This window comes from Melanerpes formicivorus, unplaced genomic scaffold, assembly GCF_026170545.1.
Source record: "Melanerpes formicivorus ecotype bairdi unplaced genomic scaffold, bMelFor1.0.p_v2 SCAF_51, whole genome shotgun sequence".
Taxonomy (NCBI): Eukaryota; Metazoa; Chordata; class Aves; order Piciformes; family Picidae; genus Melanerpes; species Melanerpes formicivorus.
The window spans coordinates 3994662-4021879 of NW_027142403.1; the positions used below are offsets into that span (position 1 = coordinate 3994662).

A 27218-nucleotide genomic window follows, 5' to 3' on the forward strand; every position below is an offset into this window, starting at 1 on the left:
TGAACAAAATGTATTCCCCTGAATTTTTAGCTTGCTCAACTATTCAGTTATGTAAGCTCATGCTTCTTATTCTCCATTGTATTGTACAGTATGTTCAATTAATTCTAGCAAAAGGCCCATATGGTTAGCAAGAACAAAACAGCAAATCAATTAAAGTTTTATCACTCCAGTGTTCAATGGAAGACTTTTTATGCTGCTGCTTATTAGCCCTCTGCTAATTGGTTTATAGCCAAGAACTGTATCTGATGATTAAACAGGTGCACATATGTATAAATGGGTATTTCTGCAGGAGAAAATTCAGCATTTGGCAAGAGTAACATGAGGAACCAGTAGCTATTGCAGACCACTCCTGTGTGAGGATGTCACATTAGCAGGGGTCCACACAACTTCTCTCTCTTCTCTGCTGGAGACATAGGAGTCAGCCACAAGATCTCACAGGGAAAATACAAGAGTCAAATTTGCTCCCCTGTGAAGTGCCCTTATCATGTAGAAGGGCACAACAGAGCTTCCAAACAAACCACACAGAACTGCAACAACCCTGCTGCAGACTCAGCTCTGCTTGGCCCTGCAGGAAGGAAGAGGCATGCTGTACAATAACAAAATACAAGAGTCAAATTTGCTCCCCTGTGAAGTGCCCTTATCATGTAGAAGGGAACAACAGAGCTTCCAAACAAACCACACAGAACTGCAACAATCCTGCTCTGCTTGGCCCTGAAGGAAGAAAGAGGCATGCTGTACAACAGCACACACAAGTGTGACGAGGCCAAATGCCCATGCCCATTATGCAGCTGCCATGCAGATCTCAACTGTCTGCATTAATTGTGATGTAGGATCTGCTGCCTCTCCAAATCTCTTTTCTCTGGTACCAGGAGACAGGCCCAGCAGCTCTTCCCTTCTCTTCTGAGTGGAATCCCATATTGTCTCTCTTCACCATGTCCCCTTTCATAACAGCCATGGACCAGCTGGGAACACTCAAAGTAGAATGGATTTGACAACAATCTTGAAAAGAAAACCTAAATGCATCTCCTAATCTGAGCAACAGCAGAAAACCACAGTGTGAAAACAGCTTTCATGCAGCATTGTACTCGCTTATCTATCATCATCTCATGTAAGCATGTCTCCCCAGGGTGCTACTGTTCTTTTACCCATTTTTCACATTCCTTGGTTCACCCTCCTGCCCATCCCAAATACTGGTTTGTATTCCAAACTGCTCATCTCCACACTGACAAAAGCACAACTGTGAAGTGAAAGGCACTGGCACTGCACACTGAGAACTGCAACCCAAAACCCTCCTCTTACTACCTTTCTTCTTGGTACATACCACTTCAATTAACCTCTTGCAGCCATTCAACAAGTCCTCTAGACCAAATGAAATATAATGAACTCATAAACACTGCTGGTAGTCCCACATCCCTCATACTCAAGAGTGCAGAAGCAGGACTATTTGGTTAATGTGGTTTGTGCTGATGATTAATCCTCATCTCCATCAGACATTTATGTCTGGAAATAAAGAGTCATTTGATATATGATCAGCTTGTAGCCAGAAATTTCTGCATTTTCTTAAGACAGCAACCTATACATCCCCTCAGATTCTTAACACATACTTTTGAAGTGCTGGTCCAATCCACACAATTCACACAATCATCATAGAATCACAGAGTGGCCTGAATTGAAAGGGACCTTAAAGATCCTCTAGTTCCAACCCCCTTGCAACAGGCAGGGACACCTCCCACTAGACCAGGTTACTCAGAGCCTCATCCAGCCTAGTCTTAAACACCTCCAGGAATGAAGCATCCATAGCTTCTCTGGGCAACCTGTTTCAGTGTCTCACCACCCTCACAGTAAAAAACTTCTTCCTAGGGTTGAATCTAAATCTTCTCTGCTCCAGTTTAAAACCACTGCCCCTTGTGTTATCAGCACAAGCCCTTATGAAAAGTCCCTCTCCAGCTTTCTATAGGCCCCCTTCAGGTAGTGGAAGGCTGCTGTTAGGTCTCCCTGGAGCCTTCTCTTCTCCAGGCTGAACTGTGAGATCCAGCTCACTCAACCTGTTCCTGTAGGAGGGATGCTCCACCCTCTGATCATCTTAGTGGCCCTCCACTGGACCCTCTCCAACAGATCTACTTTACTTTCTTAACCCTGTCCATGCAGACTGTCTGCCAAAAGAAATTAGGAGTTCATATCTTCGTCTTCTATCCCATCTGACCTTGCACTGAGGGTTAAGACCAGCAATCAGTATCATGCAAAGATGATGCCAAGTTCATCTTGGTTAAAGCAAGGCAGGGCCATAGTTGCAAGCAGCACTGCATCAGAACATCATCACAAAATAGGAGCAGGTTGCTTTCTGAGAACACCACATAATCACCTGACAGCATGATCTTTAAAGAGGTGATGATCATCAGAGGAGATTGTGGAGAATTAAAAATGGCCAGTTTTCTTCAACTTGACCTTTTAAGGCAATTCAGTTTCCAAACTCTGTAAAAGGCATAGAAAACAGAGCCAAAAGATTACTGTTTGAGGCAGCTCCAGCTTACTGAGAAAGCTTGCACGTGCAAGGGTTTAGGTAAGAAATATTTTCCCAAGAGAGGTCCTACATCAGGATCGTGAGTCCAGAAAGCACTGACCTTGCTGGCATGAAAGTGTGCCAGATAGGAGTGAACAAGGAGGAAAAAAAACCTAACAATCTGCTGTAAGAGCACCATGAAACAGCCAAAAAGGAGAGGCAGTAGTTTCCTTACATGTTTTGATCATGCATGAAATAAGCTCAGCTGTTTTGCAAGACCAAAGACGCTCTGCAATGGCACAAGCAGAAAGAACAGGCAACTTTTAAAATGGTAAATGTTTCTACACTCAAATCATCTTCAAAGTCTTGTCAATAGTTCCTTTTTACTTATTCATACCAGTTAACAATAGTTTAGGAGTTAACAATAGTTTAGGAGCAGCATAAGAGAATATATAAAGCTTATAAAGAAGCGGAGGTAAGCATGGGGAGGCTCAGAAGCCTATATAGAAATATTCTCATTCATTCAAGAAATTCATGTTCAGGTATTGAAGCTCTCACTGTCATTGCTTCTATCAGCTAGATTGTGAATACACATGAGAAAAAAAGACAGTTAATCATACTCCCTGGAATTAAATTGGTCACAATAAGCAGTAGCCCAACGAATCTGAAGCCCCAGCATTTCTTGTGGTACATGGAATTCCTTGTGGGGAACCACTGGAGAACCAGAATCAGCCTTGCTTCCCACACTGCCCATTTGTGAATTCTTTCCTATTAATAGAGGGAAGCACTGCAAAGCAGCTTGGCCTGCTGGAATATACTATGGTTAAAAGGAAGCACTAGGCTTTGAGATCCAAATTTCTTATTTCCATAAAGGAGGTGAGAGCTCCTGTGTTGACTTGATGAGGGAGGCAGTCTCCACAGGGGAAGGGGAACAAGCAGAAAACAAAGACTCTCACAAACACAGAGCATTCCTAGGTCTTTAGATGGCCTCCAGTGACCTTTCCTGAAACTTCAGCTAGATCACTAGTGCCAAAGGAAGAAAATCCCTTCTGGTTTCATACACACAGTTACATAACTTGGTCACATACTGAATTCAAAATTGTAAGAGAATCCTTGGATATTTTTCTCTCAGAAACATCCTAACTCCAGTGAACAGTTATGCAAATATCTCTGGTTTTCAAACCCCCTAAAAACTCTTACCAAAACCTAAAATAAATTAAACTAAAATATCACTATGACATAATCCTTAGAAGCTCAGCAGAAATTCTTCAGGAAGGGGAGAAGATTTGATGCTGCAAGTGTAATACAATACAAAGGTACCACCTGCAAGGCAACCCCCTTTACACATGTGAAATTTGAGGAGCACAGGGAATGCCACTGTTAAATAGCCTAGAACCACCACAACTTGCAAACATTGCAAAATGTACTTATTCTAGAAACCCAGAGCCACACTGAGTTTAAGCACAGGAGACAGGATTGTTTCCCACCCTTGGTTCTACCATGCATTTACTGTGAAACCAGAGGAAAACTGCTTTCTGATCTACCTGCCTACCTTCCACAGACCATTCAATGCTCTCATTCTCTATGCAGCTACAAATGAGGCAGCTATTCTTATTTAACTAAAAGTCAGTCATCCACTCTGTGAAACAGAGGCTGCTTCTGCCAAGCCATGGTTTTTCTACCACAATGATTGAGAAAAGCACAGTCCCAGGAAGAGTAGCTGTTAATTGCTATCTGTTGAGGACCAGTCATGGCAGGACAAGGAACAGAAGGTGATTGAGGGTCCAGCAAAACAGTACCTTGGAATTACACTGACAGAACTAAATAACCCTTTCCAAAGAAATACCAAAGGATCCAGACTTCAGGCCACTAAATGCATTTTGTATCATTAATTCTCTCTTAAAATCTTTCATTAATGAAAGCTTGAGCAAGTGAGAGTTTCTCCTAAGACTTCAGAAGCTTTTGTTTTTTTTTGTAGCTTGATAAAGTTGTAGAGAAGCAGAAAGAAACTCACAGACGAATGCTGGAGCAACTTCTAATGGTAGAAAAATCACACAGACAGACACTGAATGAACTAGAGGAAGAGAAGAGGAAGCACATCAAATACATGGAAAAAAGTGATGAGTTTACAAACTTACTGGAGCAAGAACTTGAAAGGTAAGGTTATCTCTTGCCATAGTGCTAAGAAATATCTGCAATTTAACGTTACATCTAAGGATCTGTCTGCTTTCTTGTTCTGGGTTTGCTAAAAAGTAGAAGTATTTGCAGAGCTGTATTTTGAGAGCTCAGCTGTGAAATCATGACTGATTACTCCTAAGTAACAGCAGTGTCTGCACCTCCATCAGCAAATGAGGTAGGTGAAAGAGTTGGCAGATTCTTCAGCGCTGTTGCAGGATGGCAGGTATGTTACACTATAGAGAACAGAGGAGATATGCAAATGTGTCAAGTTAAAACCAACATGAAGGAGGTCAACTTTTCAGCATATTTAAGATGCTCGCTGTACACTACAGTAACAGAACATGAGATGGCAGAAGAAAAAGACATGAGGAAAAATCTTGACATGAGGAAAAATCTTGACATGAGGAAAAATCTTGATATGAGGGGCTTGGACAGACACTGAAATACAGAGAAATGAAGCAAAGGCAGAGGATCATTTCCAGAAAGCATTGAAAATAACAGTTCCATAAAGTTCTCAGATTAAGACTGGCATAAAACCCCCACAAATCCCAACTTCTAAGTATAACCTAAAAGCACCACAGTTTGTTTAAGCATAGTGTGAGAGTTTCAACACCAATTCTCTTAAGTACTAGGAAGAACTTAGTATCATTTACTTTAAAAAGCCAGTTTAAACTGTGCCTTCTTGGAATCTGTAGTAGAACTGAACACATCCTACAGGGGAAAAAAATATTGAAGAAAATTTCTTATTCCCTGGACAGCTACTTCAGAAGATAGGAGAATATGGTCTCTGTTTCCTTTCACTTAGGAACAGCTTCCAGATGGAAATGTTTGGGTGTGAGAACGTTAAGCCTATTCTAAACTCACATTATGCATAGATAATTCTTGCTCTGCTTCTCCTGCTTGAAATCACGTTGCATGGGTTTTGGCAGCACTCAGCTATTGCACTACACCTCTCTCCTGCACATCTATGAAAAAAAAAAAGCACACCCCACGAACAGACAGACAGATTTGTTGTTTGCCATTAAAGAAGCTGGGGTAAAAACCCTTTTGTTTTTCAGAGCAAAGTACAGAGATGCAGGCAAGCTGAGGCACACACAGGAAAGCACATACGAAGCGCCTCGCTATGCACAGAACCGTCTTTTTTTCTTTAAGAACTGCTTTTATGGAACACCATCATATGAGGAACCAAAACCTGTGATGAATGGAACTTTTTCCCTCTGCTGTCTTTTTTCTCCCTAACTGTGAGACGCTCATCTCCTAGAGACAGGGCTAAACAATTACAGTTGCTAAAAGTGGCAAAATGTTACATCAGACACATGCTCACACAGCCTGAACAGTTGCACATGAAGAAAGACTAAGCATCAGAATCCTTGTATTTTTCTTGTGAAAGCACTGCAGACATAAGATTAAAACTCTCTTCCCTGCCCCTCCTCCACACTTCCCCCAAGAAGACCATAAAATATTTACCACCATTATCTGCAACATCTAGTCTACCTGCCTAGGAAAAATAAAATAGCATGGAGGGTGAGAGGGAGGGGGTGGAATTTTGAGGTACTTTGTGAGACCTTAGAGGATGTAATAATAGATTTCAGATTAAGTCTCAGGTTTTTTGTATTTTCTTTGGAGGATGTATTTTATGTGGAAAACCTTAAGGGGGTGTGATGTCACATGTTGAGCTGGTTCCAAAATGTTTGCCAAGTAATGTCGCCATCAAGATCTCCACGCAATTGCCTGCTATAAAAAAAAAGCCCAACACCAAACCACAGAAAAAGAAATAAATCCAAACAACAACCAAAAACCACTCAGCAAGTTCAAGCACTGCTTTTTTCTACATTTAAATCTTCTCAGGATGTAAATTTTGCAGTTGATTGCAACCTGGTCCAGTGGAAGGTGTCTCTCTCTGCCCGTGGCAGGAGGGTTGGAATTAGATTATCTTTAAGACCCCTTCCAACCCTAACCATTGGAATGGAATGGGATGGGATGGGATGGGATAGGATAGGATAGGATAGGATAGGATAGGATAGGATAGGATAGGATAGGATAGGATGGAATGGAATGGAACGGAACGGAACGGAATAGAATTAGAATAGAATAGAATAGAATAGAATAGAATAGAATAGAATAGAATAGAATAGAATAGAATAGAATAGAATAGAATTAACCAGGTTGGAATAGACCTCTGAGATCACCGAGCCCAACCTATCACCCAACACCATCTAATCAACTAAACCATGGCCTCAAGCACCCTATCCAGCCTCCAATTTTTATGGACACATTCAAATATCTATCTATATTTGATATCAAATGTCTTAACATTTAGATAACACACAATACATGTACAATATGTATACATCCACACTTCATAAACAACACAGAACCCTCCCAGACCCACCTGGATGGATCCAGGAGGAACCACTCCTCTCCTGCCCTACTCCCTTCCTCCTTCCCATTACCTTACACAGCATTCAAAACAGGGATACCCCAGCAAGGCCATGGAAGAGAGAGAGAGGAAAGTTGCAAGCAGGAGTGACAGAAGAAGACAAAAGAGAGAAAAAACTGTTTATGCCTTTACTCTGTATAGACTAGAATAGAATTCTATGATTCTATAATCTTGAAGCTATACCACTTAAGTGAATGTTGTTCAACAGGACAGGAAAAAGTGGCAGGCTGCAAATAAACAATGTAAATAGATTTTTAAAGGTCATTCTTTTTAAAAGCTATTAATAAGTGTTGCTCACAGGAATTTGAATGTTATCAGAAAACTTTGAAGATTGCTATAGCAGCAGTTAGTGAGGTTTCTAGTTTAAGGATTATCTGCTAAGAGGGTAGGGTTTTTCTACAGGGAAGAAAGTCAGCAGAGGTTTTTGGTTTAGCTCCCACTTCACATTCACAAAGGACATGTAGAGAAGCTAGTCCAAAGAGGAAGGAAACACAGTTGTTTACATTTAGTCCTAACATTTCCTGAAAGGAAGCCTACTCCTTATGCTCAATGCAAGTGAAAAGCCATCCAACCAAACTCTAGTGTATCAGACATTTCTTCCTAAAATATCAAGGGGCATTTTCAGTATTAAGATAGAAGTTATTATTATACACATCTGAGGGATAAGCAGTCACCACATTGGAACCTAACCAGCTAAAGTCTCACAGCTGCAGTTTTTCTTCTCTAATAAAGCACCACAAAACTGTGCTTGTTGTTCCAATTGCTGCCCCTCTCAAGGTCAGTTTCAATACGACAACCTTTTGAGTGATAGGTTAGAAGGGACCTCTCCAGCAGAGCCTGCTGAGTGCAGAGCTAACTTCACAGTCAGATCACGTTTCTCAGATTCTTGTCAAGCTGTTTTGTGAAGATATCCAAGTGATTCTGCTGGCTGTCAGGGCACCTAGTGCAGTCTTTGACATCCTCACTAGGAGACCCTTTCCTTCAGTTTCTTTGTAGGCAACCTTTTGGTCTGGCTTCTGCCGGGTTCAACTGAAGCCACATTCATTAAAGGTTCAATAATCTTCATTCTGGCAAACCTCTGAACTAAAATCCATTTTCACTGTGTCTGATCTTTTGGCTGCCTTGTACACAAATGAGCTCTCAGTACTTCTTTGCCGTCTTACCCACAAAGTTTCTATGACTCCAGCTGAACTCATTTCTCTAAGTGTCTCCACAGTGCACTCTGAGTTGGAAACTTCTGATTGTCCACCTCTGCTCTGTCCACAGGACCCCAAAAGTCTAAGTCTTCAGGTCTTTATCCATTCACTCTCTGTGCTTCTCCTTACAGAATCTCTAAGCCAGCCATCACCTCTAAGCTGATGGCTCAGGTCTACACTGACCATCGCCAACACCACCACAACAACAAATCACACCACTTATGAGCAATCTTCCATCATTCCCAACTCTATGCGACCAGAAGGGAACAGTCTTTTAGTCCCCTTTATCCTGGCTTTATCCTTAGGATTCTCTAATACCTAAGTTCTTAAAAGTAGGGTAACAAAATCATACTGCTTGTCACTCAGCCTGTCATATCTGGGCACATTTTCTACCTGAAGCTTTCTACATTCAAGTCTCACAAATTCTTTTTTATAGCACCTCCAGGAAAAGGCAAAATGAAATTAGGGAAACCCAAGACAAGCTAAGCAAACAAAATAATCCCAGACACAAATAAATCAAGTGTATCTTTCTGTCCATCCAAACTAAATTCTTCTCCAGTCCTTCACTTTGTAATATTTTTGTGTGTTATTTCTTCCATTAGCACTATCACACTTCTAAGTCTCTTCACAAGATGAGACCTGTGTGCTTCTACAATACACTCTTAGCCTCTCATGCAGTGTTATTGCATGGACTAAACAACACATAGGAAGTGTACCAAAATCCACAGAATCACAGAATGGTTTGGGTTGAAAGGGACTCTAAAGATCATCTAATTCTAGTCCCTTGCCATTGTCACGGACACCTTCTAGTAGACCAGGTTGCTGAAGGACCTATCCAACCTGGCTTTGAATGCTTCCAGGGAGAGGCCATGAATAACCTTCCTGGGCAATCTGTTCCAGTGTCTTGCCATCCTCACTGCAAAGAATTTCTTCCTAATATCCAGTCTAAATCTACCCTCTTCCAGTTTCAATCCATTCCCTCTTGTCCTATCACTACAAGCCCTTGTAAAAAGTCCCTCCTCAGCTTTCCTGTAAGCCCACTTCAGGTACTGGAAGGCAGATATAAGATCTACATAGAGTTTTCTCTTCTTCAGGCTGAACAGACTCAATTCTCTCAGCCTGTCCTCATTGGAGAGGTGCTCCAGCCCTCTGATCATCTTAGTGGCCCTCTTCTGGACCTGCTCCAACAGTCTGATGTCCTTCTTATGCTGGAGGCTGAAGTACCTGGACACAGTACTTCAGGCAGAGTCTCACAAGAGCAGAATAGATCAGGAGAATCAGCTCACTTATCCTGCTGGTCATACTTCTTTTGATGCAGCCCAGGACACGGTTACACTTGCACATTGCCAGCTCACATTGAGTTCATCTACTGACACCCACAAATCCTTCTCCTCAAGACCACTCTCATGCCTTGCCCATATTAAATCCTATTACAGTAATTAAATCATTATATGTTATGATACTGCTCTAGGTACTGAGTAGGTAAGAAATGTGAGTTCATAAATCTAAGCACTCTGGGTTAAGCGGTTTGTTGTTGGTTTAAGGGTCAGATGAAAATAATTTCTACACACAGTAGGTCAAGTGAGCAAGCCCTGAAAATGGGGGCAGGGCATCACAGGGAGAAGGAGCCATGTCAGCTACAAGGTGTTGTGTTAGCATGCTGTCAGTGTAACAGTGCTGTAATTGGATTCTGACACATTCACACGTTGGAAGAACATTACATTGTGTGTCCAGCTCAGGAAAGCTCAATACTCTGGAACAGTGAGTATAATTGATATTTGCTGCTTTTCTTAATGAAGCCAAATAAATATTATAAGAAACATGACCTTATCTCTACAGAAAACTACAGTAAAAATAAACACTGTTGACTTATTTATTCTCTGTGTGTTACCAGCAGTTTTTAATTTCATGCACACTGAACTATTGTTGTAGATTGCATTGTACTCAAATGCAATCATTTCCTTTCAGCTTTCTGGCAGTGGACATATATATTACATATGCCTGAGACTATGCCTTGCAAGTTGTGAAATGGATGCCAGATCTGCATACATTTGACCTTTTTCACGGGTATCTAGTGTTCTGTAGGTGAATAAGAGAGACCTACCACAAGCAAAGCATTCACATTCTTATTACACTCCAATGGGACAGTCTCACTAACAATACCACTGAGGCACAGAGACAGACAGAAGGAAGTGATGTACACAGATTAATTACCTCATGCTTGTACAGGAAAAAAAATAGCCACATAACTTTCAACAGATGTTGTGAAAACAAACCCTTGTCAAAAATTCAGAGTTCTACAACAGTTTCTGTGCATGATGGAAGGCTAAAAGACATTAGTGCAAAGCAAATAAATGAATACAATTCAGGTTAACCCAAAGATCTAAAACCTAATGTGACCTTAAATCAGGTCACATCATTCAGAACAAGGATTAAGAATAAATAAAAACAGAAACAGAGTTATCAACTCAGTGTTAACTGAGAAATTCTCTAGAGCTGTGGTGCAATTCTAAGGTATTCCACCTACTAGTATCCACAAACAGATGCAAGATCTGGGTGAGAACCATTTCTCATGCAACTCCACTGACACTGGTGGAATGAGAGAGAGAAGTGAGGCTCATGTAATATTTTTAATTGTAAGCAAGTAAGATATCTGTTCATTGCTTCAGGCACACTGTCACGGTGACCAACACTATTACTGTGTAATTTGAGTCTGGGGATAATGAAAACAACTTAGTCAAACAATGTTCTCCTACACTGGGGCTCGCTCTCCCTTCCTCAGTCGGGATCAGAGGGCTGGAGCACCTCTCCTATGAGGACAAACTGAGGGAGTTGGGGCTGTTCAGTCTGCAGAAGAGAAGGCTCTGAGGTGACCTAATTGTGGCCTTCCAGTATCTGAAGGGGGCCTACAGGAAGGCTGGGGAAAGACTTCTTAGGATCTCAGGTAGTGATAGGACTAGGGGGAATGGAATGAAGCTGGAGGTGGGGAGATTCAGGCTGGAGGTGAGGAGGAGGTTCTTCACCATGAGAGTGGTGAAGCCCTGGAATGTGTTGTCCAGGGAGGTGGTTGAGGCCCCATCCCTGGAGGTGTTTAAGCCCAGGCTGGATGAGGCTCTGGCCAGCCTGATCTAGTGTGGGGTGTCCCTGCCCATGGCAGGGGGGTTGGAACTAGATGATCCTTGTGGTCCCTTCCAACCCTGACTGATTCTATGATACTATGATACTATGAAAGTTATGGTCATGGCCATATGCTCTCCCTGCATAAATTTTCCCAAAGGGGATGACTGTGGAAAACCACCTTTGAGATAGCTCTGATCAGCACTTCTAACCATAGTGCCAACGCTCAAAGATAAAGATGATCTTTGTAAGCTGGCAAGTCTCTGAATATTTATGGAGATCATAAATCAACACCAACACCATATAGTCTGTTTGGAACCTAACCAGTGACCAGCATGGATGATGAAGCACTGGCCAAATATGCTCATGGTGAGGCACAGCCCTCAGTAATGGGGCAGACACTCTAGTCACCAATTTACATTTCCAAATAAGACTGAGGGCACTGCTCCATGAGCAGCACAGCCTAATCATAAGCAACAATAGCAGCAGATGATTGCACCAAGACCTGTGACCAAAAAAAGGCACGGTGCACTTCTGATTCATTGCAGGGTGGGGCTGTGAGAGAGGGAGAAATTGGCACGGGATTTTGTAACTGCTGTTTGAAAAGAAAACACACAACATCAGACAGAAGGAAACATCTATAAATTGTGCTCTGAAAGTTTGACCCTATCATAATTTCCCATTGATGTGGGAAAACATATTCCTGTTTGAATATGGGGAGGAGAAATCTCAATGAAGATCTGTCTTGTGGCAGAAAAATTTAAGCCACTTAAATGCTCATATCTGAGGAGCAGAAAAGAGGGAAAAAAAAACCCAGCCATGGGAACTGAGAACACAGGTCACACATCAGCTACCAAGACCTGCGGACTAAACTGATAACCAAGTTTCCCATGGTATACTATGAGCATTCAAAGCTAGAAAATCTCTAAGCTTTATATATACATATGAAAGAAGTATGCAGTTTAAGACAAATATATCTAGAAGAAATGTTAAAAATAAACACCAAAAATGATATTATCACAGAATTGTTTTGGTTGGAAAAGGCCTCTAAGATCATCAAGTCCAACAGTCAACCTAAGACCACCACAGCCATTGAACCATGTCCCGAAGTGCCATGTCCACATCTTTCTTGAACACCTCTAGGGATGATGACTTCACCACCTCCTTGGGCAGCCTGTTCCAATGCCTGACCACTTCTTTCTTTGGTTTAGTGTCTGAAGACCAAAACCCAAAAAGACTGCCCTGGTGAGACTACACCTGGAGTATTATGTCCAGTTTTGGGTTCCCCAATTAAAGAGAGCCAGGAACCTGCTGGAAAGAATCCAATTGAGAGCCACGAGGATCATTAGGGGTCTTAAACATCTCCCTTATCTCTGGAGAAGAGAAAACTGAGAGGGGTATGATCAATGTCTATAATATCTGAGGAGTGAGTGTCAAGTGGATGGGGCCAATCTCTTTTCAGTGGCACACAGTAATAAGACAAGGAGCAATGGACACAAACTTGAACATAGAAGGTTTCACCTGAACACAAGGAGAAACTTCTTTACAGTGAGGGTGACAGAGCACTGGAACAGGCTGCCTAGACAGGTTGTAGAGTTTCCTTCTCTGAAGACTTTCAAAACCCATCTGGATGCATTCCTGTGCAGACTACCCTAGGTGATCCTCCTTTTGGCATGGGGGCTGGACTCGATTATCTCTGGAGTTCCCTTCCAGCCTCTAACATTCTGTGCTTCTTTGAATTATTCTTCCATTTCAGTCAACTATATCTGTTCCATCTCACTTGCATTTCTTGACACCCTATGCCAGCTTCATTCTTCCTCATAAACTGGGAAAAACACTGAACAAACCCCAGACAATTCTGTGGAAAAGGTAGTAAAACCTAGCAGAAACTAAGACCATGCACCCTCCTTTCCTTTCAGTTTGATTTCTTTGCTAAGAACTTCAGGGTTATCAGAAAATTCTTAGCAGTGTAAGCTTTATTCTAACATAAATTTATGACTATTAAGATGAGTTTTAGGAATGTTCACATCCTACAATTTGCATTTAAGTCATCAGGATATTGAGACATTGTTTGTTTAAATATTTAAGAGTTTAGGCAGGATTTCACATGTTGCTCATTTGAAAATTTAATCTTATATCCAACTGGGGAAACTAAGAAGCAACATACACTCCCTAAAATCCTAAAAATCTCCTTCTTTTTTTTCCTTAGTCTTGCCAGCTAAACCCTGGATGTCTTTGCATTCTGTTGGACAGAAGAATGAGTCAGTCTGTCCCCAACTGGCCTTCTAGAAAGGAAATTGAGAAGCTTGATGACATATTTGGATGAATACACTAACTGGATAAAATTACTTAACTTTTAATACATATTTAAGCTTGCTACAAACCTTCAAAAGTGCCTTAGAGACACAATTTAAGCATAGCCAATAAAAAAAATATATAGATTATAAATAAACTCTTCAAAAAACACTATAGTAAAGCTCCAAGTACCTTGTAAACATGTTCCACAAAGCTTCAGCATTGTAATACAGCACCACATCCATAAATCTTTTACTAATTGCTAGTTATCCACAACCCTTATTGAAATATCAGCCCTACATAGAATCATAGAATTGTTTTGGTTGGAAAAGACCTCTAAGAGCATGGAGTCCATGTCCTGAAGTGCCATGTCCATATGTGACTTGAACACCTCATGGGATGGAGACTCCACCACCTCACTGGGCAGCCTGTTCCAGTTCCTGATCTGTCTTGCAGGAAAGAAATTTCCCCTTATATCCAACCTAAAACTACTCTGGCAAAATTTCAGGCCTTTTCCTCTCATCACCTGATACTAGGGAGAAGAGACCAACCCCCACCACACTCCAACCTGCTTTCAGGGAGTAGAGGGCAATGAGGTCTCCCCTCAACCTCCTCTTCTCCAGACTAAACAACCCCAGCTCCCTCAGCCATTCCTCATAAGACTTGTTCTCTAGATCCTTTGCCAGCTTTGTTGCCTTTCTCTGGACACGCTCCAGTAACTCAATGTCTTGATCATCTTTCATCCAGAACTCAGTTTTCTCATGGTCTCTAATCACAATGTGACAGCCAACACTGTAGCTCTGACTAAAAGAGCAATGAATAAACCCGAAGTTCACATAGTCAGCTCTCCTGAAAAGAGACTGAAGAGCACCATTATCACTTTTATGTACACTCCCTGAGTGTAGTACTGACCTAGAAATAAAAGATGATCGAAAAATACACTGTATTGAAACTACAGAAGGGCAATAGATTGAACTTATTAAGCTTCATAAGCCCCTAGTTTAGCAAAGGGTAAGGAGATTGAGAGTAACTTTTTAGAAAGCATAATTTCTTGCAATACTGAGCATCCAACAGCATAGTGAATAGAGTTTTATTAAATGTAGCTTACAGGTTCAAAATCCTGACCTCTATGAATTCCCATCTTCTTTTATCTCTGTATTAAGTTCAGATGCAAAGAAAGAAAATCCAACCTGTCTGAAGTAAAGCAGAACAACACCAAAAGCAGCTAACTTATCTAAAGTGGGCTAAACATGTAACACTAATGGAAACTTTATTAAACAGAGCATCTCAAGCAATAAATTCCTTGAATGCAGCACAGAAACAATTTAACAAGGCTAACAAAGCCAGGTTCCATGTAAATGTGTATCAGCCAATTAAAAGCAACTAAAATACTCCCCTCAAAGGCAACTAAGCAATTTAAGAACAGATAAGTATAAAGTATATAAGTATATATAAGTATAAAGTATAAAGTAAGTATAAGTATAAAGACACCTTAAAAAAGAAAGTGCAAGGATAATATACAAGAAACTGAAATGCTGATATGTCAAATCCATCCATCCAAAGTGGCTAGTATGCATCCTCCTCAAAGCAGACAACTGATCTGGACATCTTTCTGAGCACTGAGGCATCAAATTAAATTGGCTCATTTGCCACAACCTTAGTTCCTTTTCATTTGTATTTTCCTCTAGCTGACAGCATTGGATTCCACTGTTTGGGAGGTCAAGGAGGTGTTCATATTAAACTCCTTATATGGAGAAAGAGTCTGTGAAGCCATCTGAAGATGAACTGGTAATAGAAAAAGCTTTAGTTCAACTTTGCACAACACAAAGCAACACGTTTACTAGCACCTTACCAGGGCTACGCAGTATTTAAGTGTTGTAAGCAAACATGAGAAACTGATGAAGTGTAGCCAGTGGATAATTTCTCCCTTAAAAAAAAACACCCACAGAGAAATGGGAGGCAGAACTAGTTTTTAACAAGTGATTCCAGGAACAACTGAAGCAGAACTCAAGACCAATTAATTTAATGCACCAACTAATTAGAAGGAATGATAGTAAAGAACTAGTAGATGCCAGGCAAACATGAAATACTCCAGCCAGCTGAGAAAAACCCCACCAAACATCAGAAGCAGAAATCAGTTGCCAAGTCTGCTCTCCTTCTCCATGTGTCCTTAAACTGAGTAATGCTTTGCTCTTCTATCCTCCCATTAATCCCAGCATCTGCACTGAAGCAAAACTAACTGAGCTCACAGCAGTTCATTTACCCCTTTCCTGGCAAGAGCATGTTTTCCATGCACTCTGACATGCGTAAAAACAAAACTCAAGGGTCTGACTAATTACTTAGAATTGTCTGAAACAGACATTTACAAAGGCCAAATTTTAATTGATTTTTCTTTATGGCTGTTCACCAATCCATCATCATCCCATTTTCTCATCCCTCAGCTCATTTCAAATAAAATGCAAGAAAAAAGCACAGAACTCCAAGTTATGAAATGCCTACAGGGTTCCTGAAAGCAGATTATCTTTCACTGTCCAGGATATTAAGCAAGAGTCCAATCTGACCCCAGTAAAAGTACACTGCAGAAAAACTTTGTGTTCATCCTAAGAGGGGGGAAAGTTGAATAGTTTGCACATAATTGGACACTAAAAAAATCCATCCATGAATCAAATTTCCGTAATTCATTTTGTTTCACTATACAAACAACATTTTTCCACAGCAAGTAATACTGTTTCTACAAAACCTACAGAAACAGCTACCTATCCCTACTAACAGCTACCTATCCCTACTAACAGCTACCCATCCCTACTAACAGCTACCTATCCCTACTAACAGCTACCCATCCCTACTAACAGCTACCTATCCCTACTAACAGCTACCTATCCCTACTAACAGCTACCTATCCCTACTGACAGCTACCTATCCCTACTAACAGCTACCCATCCCTACTAACAGCTACCCATCCCTACTAACAGCTACCTATCCCTACTAACAGCTACCTATCCCTACTAACAGCTACCTATCCCATCCAAATAAAGAAGTAAAACCACAGTATTGATTAGCTGTTGTCAAAGCTGAGGATTTGGATAGTGGTAGGAAGTTACAGTCTTCACTTTTTCCTTCTTTGATTTCTAAAAGCCAAAGAGTGAGATTATAGGAAGCCATGCATAAACCTCCTGAAATTATCTCTAGTGAAATATTTGATTTTCAAGAAATAAATACTGGCATGTGAGGTCAGTTTTGAAGGAGCTCAGGCATGCAGTTTTCACCTCCTTAGAGATCTGCAGCCAGACATCCAAATGCATTCAAGCATGCAGCAGTCCAGAACAATGCTGGGGAAAGGAATGAAGATGCTGAGCTCACTGGAACACTCAGGCTTTTCAAAATTATTCCCAGTAAAGCAGAGCTTTCACACTTCCAAGGGGAGAGGGAGAGGCTGTTTGTTTTCAAAAAGAAAAATACAAAAAATATCCTAAATTATTATTTATCTTAGAAAAAGCTGGAGAGGCCATGTCTTGAGTCCAGTCCCATCCTTGGAACTGTTCAAGGCCAGGTTGGATGGGGTTTGACCAACCTGCTCTAGTGGAAGGTGTCCCTGCCAAAGTAAGGCAGGTTGGAACTAGACAATCTTTAAGGTCCCTTGCAACCTAAACCATTATAGGATGATTCTGTGATGATATCACAAGTCCTCAAATCACAAGCTGAATCTTCCAAAAGATGCAATTATATAAAATGCCTATCATGAATGTTTAGGACACTGAAGCATCTTCAGAAAGAAGGACATACAAGTTCTTGGATCCCAAAGGAAGACATAATGCAGAAAAACCTCATCCTGAGCCATTTGAACACACCTGGGAAAAAAACCCAATTCAACAAGTAGCAGGGAGGGAAGCAAACTGAAAAATTCAGGAAATAGCAGATTCTACAGAAGCTCACTAAGTGGAACACAACAATGGTGGTGGAAGCTGTGTCAAGTCTCACAAGGATACACTTGGCAGTAGAAGATAAAATGCTTAGGAAATCGGTGTTAAACCCACAGAGTGAAAAATAAGTAAGACAGGTGAGAAAGAAGAGAAGTCCTTACATTACTGCTGTCTCTTCTCATTATTCAAGTTTGGATATCTCTATCTATCAGCAAAGATAGATAGATAGATAGATAGATAGATAGATAGATAGATAGATAGATAGATAGACAGACAGACAGACACACAGATATATACAATGATACTTTAAAGGGGAAAGAAATAGCAGCACTACTTCATTTCTAACTGTTTGGCTAAGTTTAGAGTTACAAAATATGTTTACATTAAGAACTGAGTTTTATTTGAATGTATACTTTATAAAACCTCAGAGTTGAGAAGCTTGCAGAACAAACTGCATGTTAGCATTGTCAGTGCAAATTACAGGTTTTGTTTGCCATAGTCCTCAACAAGGAGAAGCTGGCCAGGAGCTAAATGGAAGTGAATGACTTAAAACACTCAATCAGTTACATGCTGAGCCATCCTGTTTAGTGTTCAATAAGCTCTCCAGAGATAGAGAAATTACTAAAGCACATTTTCTTGACATGAGCTAAAATGGTCCTCTCTCATCACCACATTTTTTGGAATTTGACATTAATGCTTAGGGGAACATAGGTCTGTATATATGTCAGGCATTGGAATAGGGTGCCCAGGGAGATGGTAGAGTCACCATCCCTGGAGGTGTTCAAGAAACACGTGGACAGGGCACTGTGGGATATAGTTCATGGATGTATTAGGCTGATGGTTGCACTCTGGATTCACAGATTCACAGACTGCATTGGGCTGGAAAGACTCTCAAAGGTCATCTTGTCCAACCACCCTGCCGTGGGCAGGGACACCTCCAACTAGATCAGTTCTCAGGGCTGCATTAAGTCTGATCTTGAATGCCTCTGGGAACAAAGCATCAACCCCATCCCAGGGCAACCTGTTCCAGTATTTCCCCACACTCATTGTAAAGAATTTCCTCCTTATGCCCAGCCTAAATCTACCCTGCTCCATTTTAAAACCATTGCCCCTCATCCTATCACTACAAGCCCTTCTAAACAGTCCCTCCATAGCCTTCCTGTGGGTCTTCAGACACTGAAATGCAGCTATAAGACTCAACTATTTCAGCCTGTCTTTGCAAGAGAGGTTCTCCAGCCCTCTGATCATCTTGTGGCCCTCCTCTGGACCTGCTCCATCAGTTCCATGTCCTCCTTGTGTTGGTGGCCCCTGAGCTGAATACAGTACTCCAAGTGAGGTCTCACCAGAGCAGTGGCAGAATCACCTCTCTCAACCTGCTGGCCATGCTTCTTTTGGTGCAGCCCAGGATATGGTTGTCTTCTGGGCTGCAAGTGCACATTGCTGGCTCATGTCTATCTTCTCATTCACCACTGCCTCCAAGTCATTTTCTCCAGGGATGCTCTTGATCTCATCATCCCACAGAGCCTGTATTAATATTTAGGATTGCCCCAAACTTAGATATCTTTTCCAACCAAAACAGTTCTATGGTTCTGTATATGTGCATATACACACACTCACATATTTGCACATATGTGTATTGTGATATATCTGACAATTTGCACACTGGATGTTCTTTACTGCAGTCCATCTTTGAACTGAAATGTCCATATTCAGTAGAATTTCTAGACAGGTTCATACATGCACACATCCACCTACTCTCTCTGCAGGATGAGAGGACACAACCAAATGCATCATGAGTTTGTTTCTTTCATTGATAAGCAGGTTATGACACTCACTTTAAAAAGACGTTTCTGAGTCCAAGAATTCAGGAAATTCAGCTGAGAAAAGCTAGGCCATCAAAGACACTGCAATTGTTAACAGCCGGTTTTGAGGATTCAGCAGCAAGGAGGAAAAAGAAAGGAAGGTTATTCTGTATGCAATGTATCTTCTCTTAGAAATCAAAATAAGACTTCATCACAGACAGAATTATTTTGCCTGTTTAGCTTACAGTTTGACTTCTACATGGGTTAGGCATCCTCTGTCAGTCATCATGAAGAGTCCTGATATTAACCTAGAATTAGAGCTGATAAACTGCTATGTTTGTACCCATTGCCCCTTGTCCTGTCACAGGATGCTATCAAAAACAGACTGGCCCCTCCTTGACACCCACCTTTCAGACATTTATAAACATTAGCAAGATCTCCAACATATGAAAGGTTGTGCAACTACATCACATGAACAAAATGCTGGTGCACATGCCATTCCACCTCAAAGACAGGTCTATTGAACAGGGGAGGACAGCACAGAAGGGGCTACAGCCCACAGGACTCCTCACTTGGAGAATGATAGTAAAAGAGAAAACAGCCTGGAGAAGTGTTCTGGCAGGCCATACCCAACCCTAGTGGTCACAGTCTGGCTCTCCTGATCTGAAATGAGGTTTTGGAGTAAGAAATTGAGAAGAGGTATTTATCAACCAAAAGCCTCAAGTTATCCTTAAATGAACAAACTTGGGATGAGGTCTGGCAGAGTTCCTTTAGAACTGTACTGTATGAAATGCACACCCTGGAAGCTCATGGTTTATCTGTTGTTCTTGTAAAGTGTACTGGCAACACATTGCCTGGGAGGAGAAAACTGCTAAAGCTGTGAGGATTGTAAGGCAAGGACTCCCGCCTGGAGCTGCTGCACGCTGTTCCAGACCATGTTCCAACACCAGCTTTGGCACTTGCCTATCCCTCTCATAAAGAATACAATCAAGTATACAATACTTGAATACAAGAATACAATCTTGTTTAATTTTGCCTTTTTTCTTCTTTCCCAATCAAACCAGATTAGATCATAAAATGGGTTAGGTTGGAAGGCACCTTAAAGATCATCCAGTTCCATACCCCCTGCCACAGGCATGGATACCTTCCACTAGATCAGGTTGCTCAAGGCCTCATACAACCTGGCCTTGAACACCTCCAGAGAGGAGGCATTCACAACTTCCCTGGGCAACCTGTTCTAGTGTCTCACCTCCCTCACTAATATCCAGTCTAAATCTCTCCTCCTCAAGCTTCAATCCATTCCCTCTCATCCCATCACTCCAAGCCCTTGTATAAAGTCTTTCCCCAGCTCATCCAGTTTTGGCTAAGCTTTATGGTTATAGGTTACCTTCTATTTGGCAGCATCAACAAAAATCACGAAGGATTACAGGTAGAAAAGCTTGTATTACATTACACAGCAATGCCTATTCTCTGCTGTGACACTTTGAACTACTGCAGGTTACTGAAATGAGTCAAAACAATGGCACAGCTTGAAACTTTTACTTTGGCTGTTTGATAAGCATGAGCTCTTACTGCAAGCACAACAAAATAAAATATAGTGCAATCTTGTTTTCAGAAATAGGAGCTACACACTTGCATGAAGCTTTTTCCAAAGCTCCAAAGACATGCTTTATGAAGCCAAAGCTTATTCAAAAAAAAGAGCAGCTGTTTATAGGGCAATTCCCTGCCAGGTCTCATGGTAAGAACAAGTTCCTAAAGCTCAGCTGCTCTAGAGAAGGAAATACTGCCTTACTAGGAAAAAGTAAGATTTCTGGTGGCACAAACCCACAGATTTCAGCCTTCAATCAGGAAGGGATGGCAGCAGAGGCTGGCACTCATCCAGCATCTGCTATATGGGATTTAAAATAACATGGAGCAGTAGAGTTACTTATGGACAGGAGAAAAGGAAGGGAAAAAAGGATGAGTTCACTTGTGCTGGAAAGGTTGTTAGCATTACATAAGAAATAACTACCCATGCACGTGCACTTCATGCCCAACAGGCAGCCTGCACATGCCTGGTTGAAATGTGCTGTTCTGCAGGATGGTTGCCAGTCATGGCCTGGAGACATGGTACAGCCTTGTTGCTTAAAAATTCTGTACAAACCATCTGGAGTCATTGTCACATCTTGTGACTACATTTTCATGGTGGTGGAATACACTGATGTAAGAGCCATGCATTGTCTCCTGCCACAGCAGCTAGTGATAACAGTTCAACCAATGAACTGCAGCAAAAAACTCTACCACAGACAGGACAGGTCGTCATGGCATTTTATGCCAGTGTGATGACCAAGGGAAAACTCCAATTGGCTGAAGAGTTTGATACAAAATGTAGTTATTTCCTTAGTGATTACTCACTTGGAAACTGAAACTCAGAAATTCTTCTGGGAACTGCACTCTAAAAATCTAATCCATAATTAGGAAGCAGGAGACATCAACAAGGATATAAGGTCCTTGTCCCTTCTGACCAGTATCCCTCTACTCCACACAAAGCTACAGGATTTGGTATGCATGGAAGTGATTCCACCAGTCAGCTTCTCAGAATCACAGAATGGTAGGGCTTGGAAGGGACCTGTGGAGATTACAGTATCACAGTATCACAGTATAACTAAGGTTGGAAGAGACCTCAAGGATCATCGAGTCCAACCTGTCACCACAGACCTCATGACTAGACCATGGCACCAAGTGCCACATCCAATCTCCTCTTTAACACCTCCAGGGACGGTGACTGAGTCCAAGTACCCTGCCAAAGCAGGATCACCTAGGGCAGGTCACACAGGAAGGTGACCAGGTGGATTTGGAAAGTCTCCAGAGAAGGAGACTACACAATCTCTCTGGGCAGCCTGGTCCAGTGCACCAGCACCCTCACATCAAAGAAACTTTTCCTCATGTGGAGGTGGAACATCCTGTGTTCCAGTTTGTATCTGCGAACCCTCATCCTATTACTGAGCACCCATGAAAAGAGACTGGCCCCTTCTTTGTGAAACCCACCCTTAAATTATTTGCAAATGTTGATCAGATCCCCTCTCAGTCTTCTCCAGGTTAAACAACATCAGGTCTCTCAGCCTTTCCTCCTAAGACAGTTCCCAGTGCCTTAATCATCCTCATAGCCACTGTTGAACTCTCTCCAGTAGTTCTTGAACCAGGATCCCAGAACTGGACACAATACTCCAGATGTGGTCTCACTAAGGCAGAGCAGGGGGGTGGAAAGAGAACTTATCTCAAAATATCCCCAACTTTATGAGACAACTGAATGAACAAATGACAAGACATCTAACAAAAGACAACATTTAAGTGAAAGAAGACATAGAGAAGCTACCAAACAGAGGATGTTTAGTAATTTTCCTGAAACACCTTTAAAAATGCCTCCTCTTTCCTCCAAAACAAGTAGTGGACTATTAAATGTTGTGGTTTAAAAATAAAAAGGAAAAAAAACCAACACAACAAAACAAAGCAGGTTCCTCTCCACACACTGACCAAAAAAAGAGAAGTAAAAACCCCAAACCTTAACCAACTTCACAGATTTCTACAAATTCCAGATGCATTTTCCTGGCATTTTGCTAACATGGGTGACAACCAAAACAACATCAATAGGTTTCCTTTCAAAGCACTTCTTTTCATTCCTTTTGCTGACAGCATTTGTGATGTCATTCACTCTGGTAAGGAAATTAGTTCAGATTTCTTGAGGTTTGAGTTATTAACACAGAGTACTAATTACAAAGGGTGGGTTTTCTTTAGGGGAAAAAAAAAAGCAGAAAAACAGCTAGAGCTGACTTTTTAATCTATTTTTAGAAGTTTAATGCTGCATACTTTCCAACTTTAGGTAAGATTGGTAAAGCATCTGTCCTTCTCCCTAAAATAAGCTGCATTTGCTGACATAATGCAAGCAACTCTCACGTAGGGCTTACCATCTCAAAATTATAATCACTAGACCAAAAACAACAGAGCCAGAAGAGGTGAAAGGGAAGAGTGAACAAAATTAAACTGTCATTGAGTCACTTTCCCTTTTTGATGCAAAGATTAAGATTCCCTCAGAGTCCAGGCCATAACATGACCAATTGGTCGCTGAGTTACAGTTCTCCAAGGACTTCATCACTCTTCAGAAAAGCCATTTTAATTCAGGCAAACATGGTAGGACATATTCTCCCAGGTTTTGATCAATCATTATTGAACAGATAGAAAACAGACTGCCTTCCTCCCAAGCATTTCTTGAGAACATACCTTCTGGATTTGAAGAGTTTTCAGCTGCAGGCCAAACTAAATTCCTAAATACATTTTGCATGTCAACAGAAGCCCTCTAAGACCAGGTTTGATTTGGAGTTTCCCAACAGCACTTTCACTTCAAACAGATTATTTAACTTAAGGCACAAAACTTGCTGAGGAACAGAAAGAGCTACCCATGATTTCTCCAGATCACATAGAGCGTGAGAGACTGCATTTCCCTTACAGTGCTGTACAGACGTGTGTGCTGGGTAGAAACTGTGACTGAAGTTAGCAGGTTACTTCAGCGAGCACTTCGCATTTGGGATGTAGCCTGTTTTCCAGGACACCTATCCTTTTTACTAAGCAGTAAACCTTAAGCTGCATTATACCATAAATATCCTAAACCTGAGTGTTAAAACACACAAGGTTTTAAGCTGTTCCTCTTTTAAAATGAGAGTATGAATGAAGGCAGGTTTGTGTTTTTGCGTTCTGGTTTTTCCCTCCGCTCCTTGGCAGAGAGGCTCTGAACCTTGCTCATCACCTTCCACTACCTCAGTGAGCTCTTTGGGCAGATGTCCTGAAGGAGCTGCAAGATATGGGTTATGTATAGAAAACCTGAATAAATGGAGCATACATTTTTGTGTTTAAATAAACCAGTCCCTCAGAAGTTAAGTGTACCAATTATGTGGCCAACGTTAGGGCAACAAATTTTCTCTTGCCTTCCTATTGCCATATGCCTGTCATTTTTTTTCCCCCTACAGTTTCCACTCACTGTTTCAAACATATGTTGCCACTTATGTGCCAAGAAAGGAATCTCTGAATTACCCCCTTCATGTATGATGAAATGGCAGACTGAATGGAGCCAGAGAGAGCACCATTAGCAGTTATTCACACTTCTGTTTTCTCTTAAATTCCTCTTCTCCAAAGTTTATTCCTCCTATGCAAAGGGATGTAGAACTATAAAGCCACCCATGACTCACGCTGCAAAATATATATAGCTGCAGTCATCTACCAGAGAAGCAACTGGTTTTTTGAAAGGCCACCTTAAATAAACTTTTTCTCCTTTCAGTTTCCAGATGGAGGATTCTTTTGTGAATCGCTTACCCAAGCTCAACACTGGCGATCCAACATTCTTTTCCTGTAAACTCACTGCTCAGTTTACCAGTGGTTTGCAGCCTCTCTCCTGCTTCCCAGGGTCAGCTTGGGTGCATACTTCACAGTTCCAGAGCAGTGGACCTCAAAAAACATCCCTAGCACTACCCACAATCTTCTTTTTCTCTTCAAAAGAAGACCATGAAAAGATAAAAGTCCTGCACATAATTCTTCAAAGAGGGAGGAAAAAAAACAAACCAACCCAAAACCTATAAAAGATGAATGGAGGGAAAAGCCAGGAGGCACAACCAACCAAACAGCAAGTCAGTTTGATGACTTAAATTCCCACAATGTCAAGGCACCCATGGTTCCTTAGGGTGGCTCTTTCAGCCCCCTGAAAATCCAGATGAGTAACAGCCCATGAGGGCTGTACTCGTAATAGCTCAACAGTCAATGTGAGGATATTCATTCATTAATTCACAGAATCAAGGTTGGAAAAGAACTTTGAGATCATCAACTCCAATCTATCACCCAACACTAAACCAAGAGTTTGCTGAGATGGCAATGCTATGCAATTACCTTAGCAGAATGTGTGTGTGGGTTTTTTGTTTATTGAACTTAATACTGGCCTATCAAAATCATGCTTGGGTTTGTCAATAAATTAGCTAAGAGGAGTGGAACATCCTGAAAGTAGCCATATTAAGCATCTAGCAATCACTGAAAGTCAAGAATTCCTAATTGGATATTATTTTAATCTCCATTCTTTCTCAACAACACAGGTTTCACAGTCTGCCCCTTTTTTCCACCCCACCCACCTCATTTTCCCCCTTTTTCCTCTCAAACCCAGAGCACCTGGGCTCTGTTGGAGTCTCCTCCCACACCAGGTGTGGCCACTTGGCCCTCCCCACCCACTCCCCTATTTACTCCCCCACAGGAAGGGCAAAGCCCCTAGCTGAGCCCATCTGGGCTGAGGGATCCTCCTCTCATCACTGGTGAGTGCCCCTGGTGCACACTGGGTGATGGTGGTGGTGACAACAAAGGCCGGGGGGCCTGGTGGCCCCCCGGTTGTTAGGGCAGTGATTGATGACTCCTCCAATATCATCCACGGGTGCTGGCTGGGCCTCCTTATGGGGCTGAGCTCCTCTGTGTTTAAGAAATATGAGGATATGGCACTTTGGGACACGGTTTAACAGCCCTGGTGGCCTTAGGTTGATGGCTGAACTCAAGGACCTTAGATGTCTTTTCCAAACAAAACAATTCTATGACTCTATAATACTTTAAAATTTTGTAAGGACACTGTTAGCTCCTTAAAGAGATGAGTTCATGCTAAGAATGGAAGCTACCCAAAACCATCTTACTGTGTTTTGTAACTGAGTGACTCTTCCTGGACCTGCTTAGTTATTTTTATCTGTTTTTTAAATGGAGTTGTCATCCTGAGGTTTCATGGTTGTTACTTCCAAGGTCTCCTTATGAAATCAATTGCAATTCATCCAGAGCAATGCTTTCCCTTAGTTCTCATAACAGTGGCCCCAAAGTGAAATGATGTCATGTTGTTCTTACTCCTCTTCAATACCATGCATTTTGGCCCTTATTGATATCAACCTCATAGTTAATAAGATATCAATGTGTCAATTGTTTATTGACAAATGAAAACATAGCAGAACACAACTCAAAGCCTCCTATTTATTCAGATTCTGCAGTGAAAACTGAAGAATCGTAGAATGCACTGGGTTGGAAGGGACCCTCAAAGGTCATCTTGTTCAATCACTCTCAGTGAACAGGAACATCTTCAACTAGATCAGGTTGTTCAGGACTGCATCAAGTTTGACCTTGAATGTCTCCAATGATGGGGCCTCTACCACATCTCTGAGCAACCTGTTCCAGTGTTTCACCACTCTCATAGTACATAACTTCCTCCAAATGTCCAACCTCAATCTACCCTGTTCTAGTTTAAAACCATTGCCCCTAGTCCTGTCAACACAAGCATGTACATTTAGCTCTAAAATTAACTACTCACCATTTGTCCCCATGTTTGCTCCACATGGGGAGACTGAAACACAAAATCCCTACAGGAGTAACTATCAGGAAGAAAATGCCACATGCACACACCCCAGACTTTCCCAAACAGAACTGCTAATAAGTAAAAGTAAAAGCAAGCTGGTAGGATTCTAAACATCACCTATAGCCTATCCCATGGAAAACAGATGCAGTCATTTAATCTGATCAGAAATGAGTATTAACTACGTTAATTAAGCCTGTTGAGTCCTCATCCATGCTCTGTACTGTGGATGAATGACCCAGAAAAAGAAAGCTAAGAACTACACTGTCTGCTCTGAAAGGATGAAAATATCACAAAGTTTTAAGTATTTGAACTCTGCTCAGTGTATGCCTTCCTTTCCACTTGAGCATCTTCAGAACTTCACACATTTATGTCTCAGG

At 41.5% G+C, this 27218-nt stretch overlaps 2 protein-coding genes across 4 annotated transcripts in view; one reads left to right on the forward strand and one right to left on the reverse strand.

The window, feature by feature from the left end:
• CMSS1 (cms1 ribosomal small subunit homolog) overlaps positions 1-27218 on the reverse strand; it is a 234937-nt gene that overhangs the window by 153144 nt on the left and 54575 nt on the right. The gene's annotated exons all lie outside the window — the stretch shown is intronic.
• FILIP1L (filamin A interacting protein 1 like) overlaps positions 1-27218 on the forward strand; it is a 198020-nt gene that overhangs the window by 118599 nt on the left and 52203 nt on the right. For all 3 annotated transcript variants that reach the window (XM_068160667.1, XM_068160668.1, XM_068160669.1), the window contains one exon: positions 4479-4657. In XM_068160667.1, coding sequence (XP_068016768.1) covers positions 4479-4657 — 179 coding nt within the window. The remainder of the gene's footprint in view (positions 1-4478; positions 4658-27218) is intronic.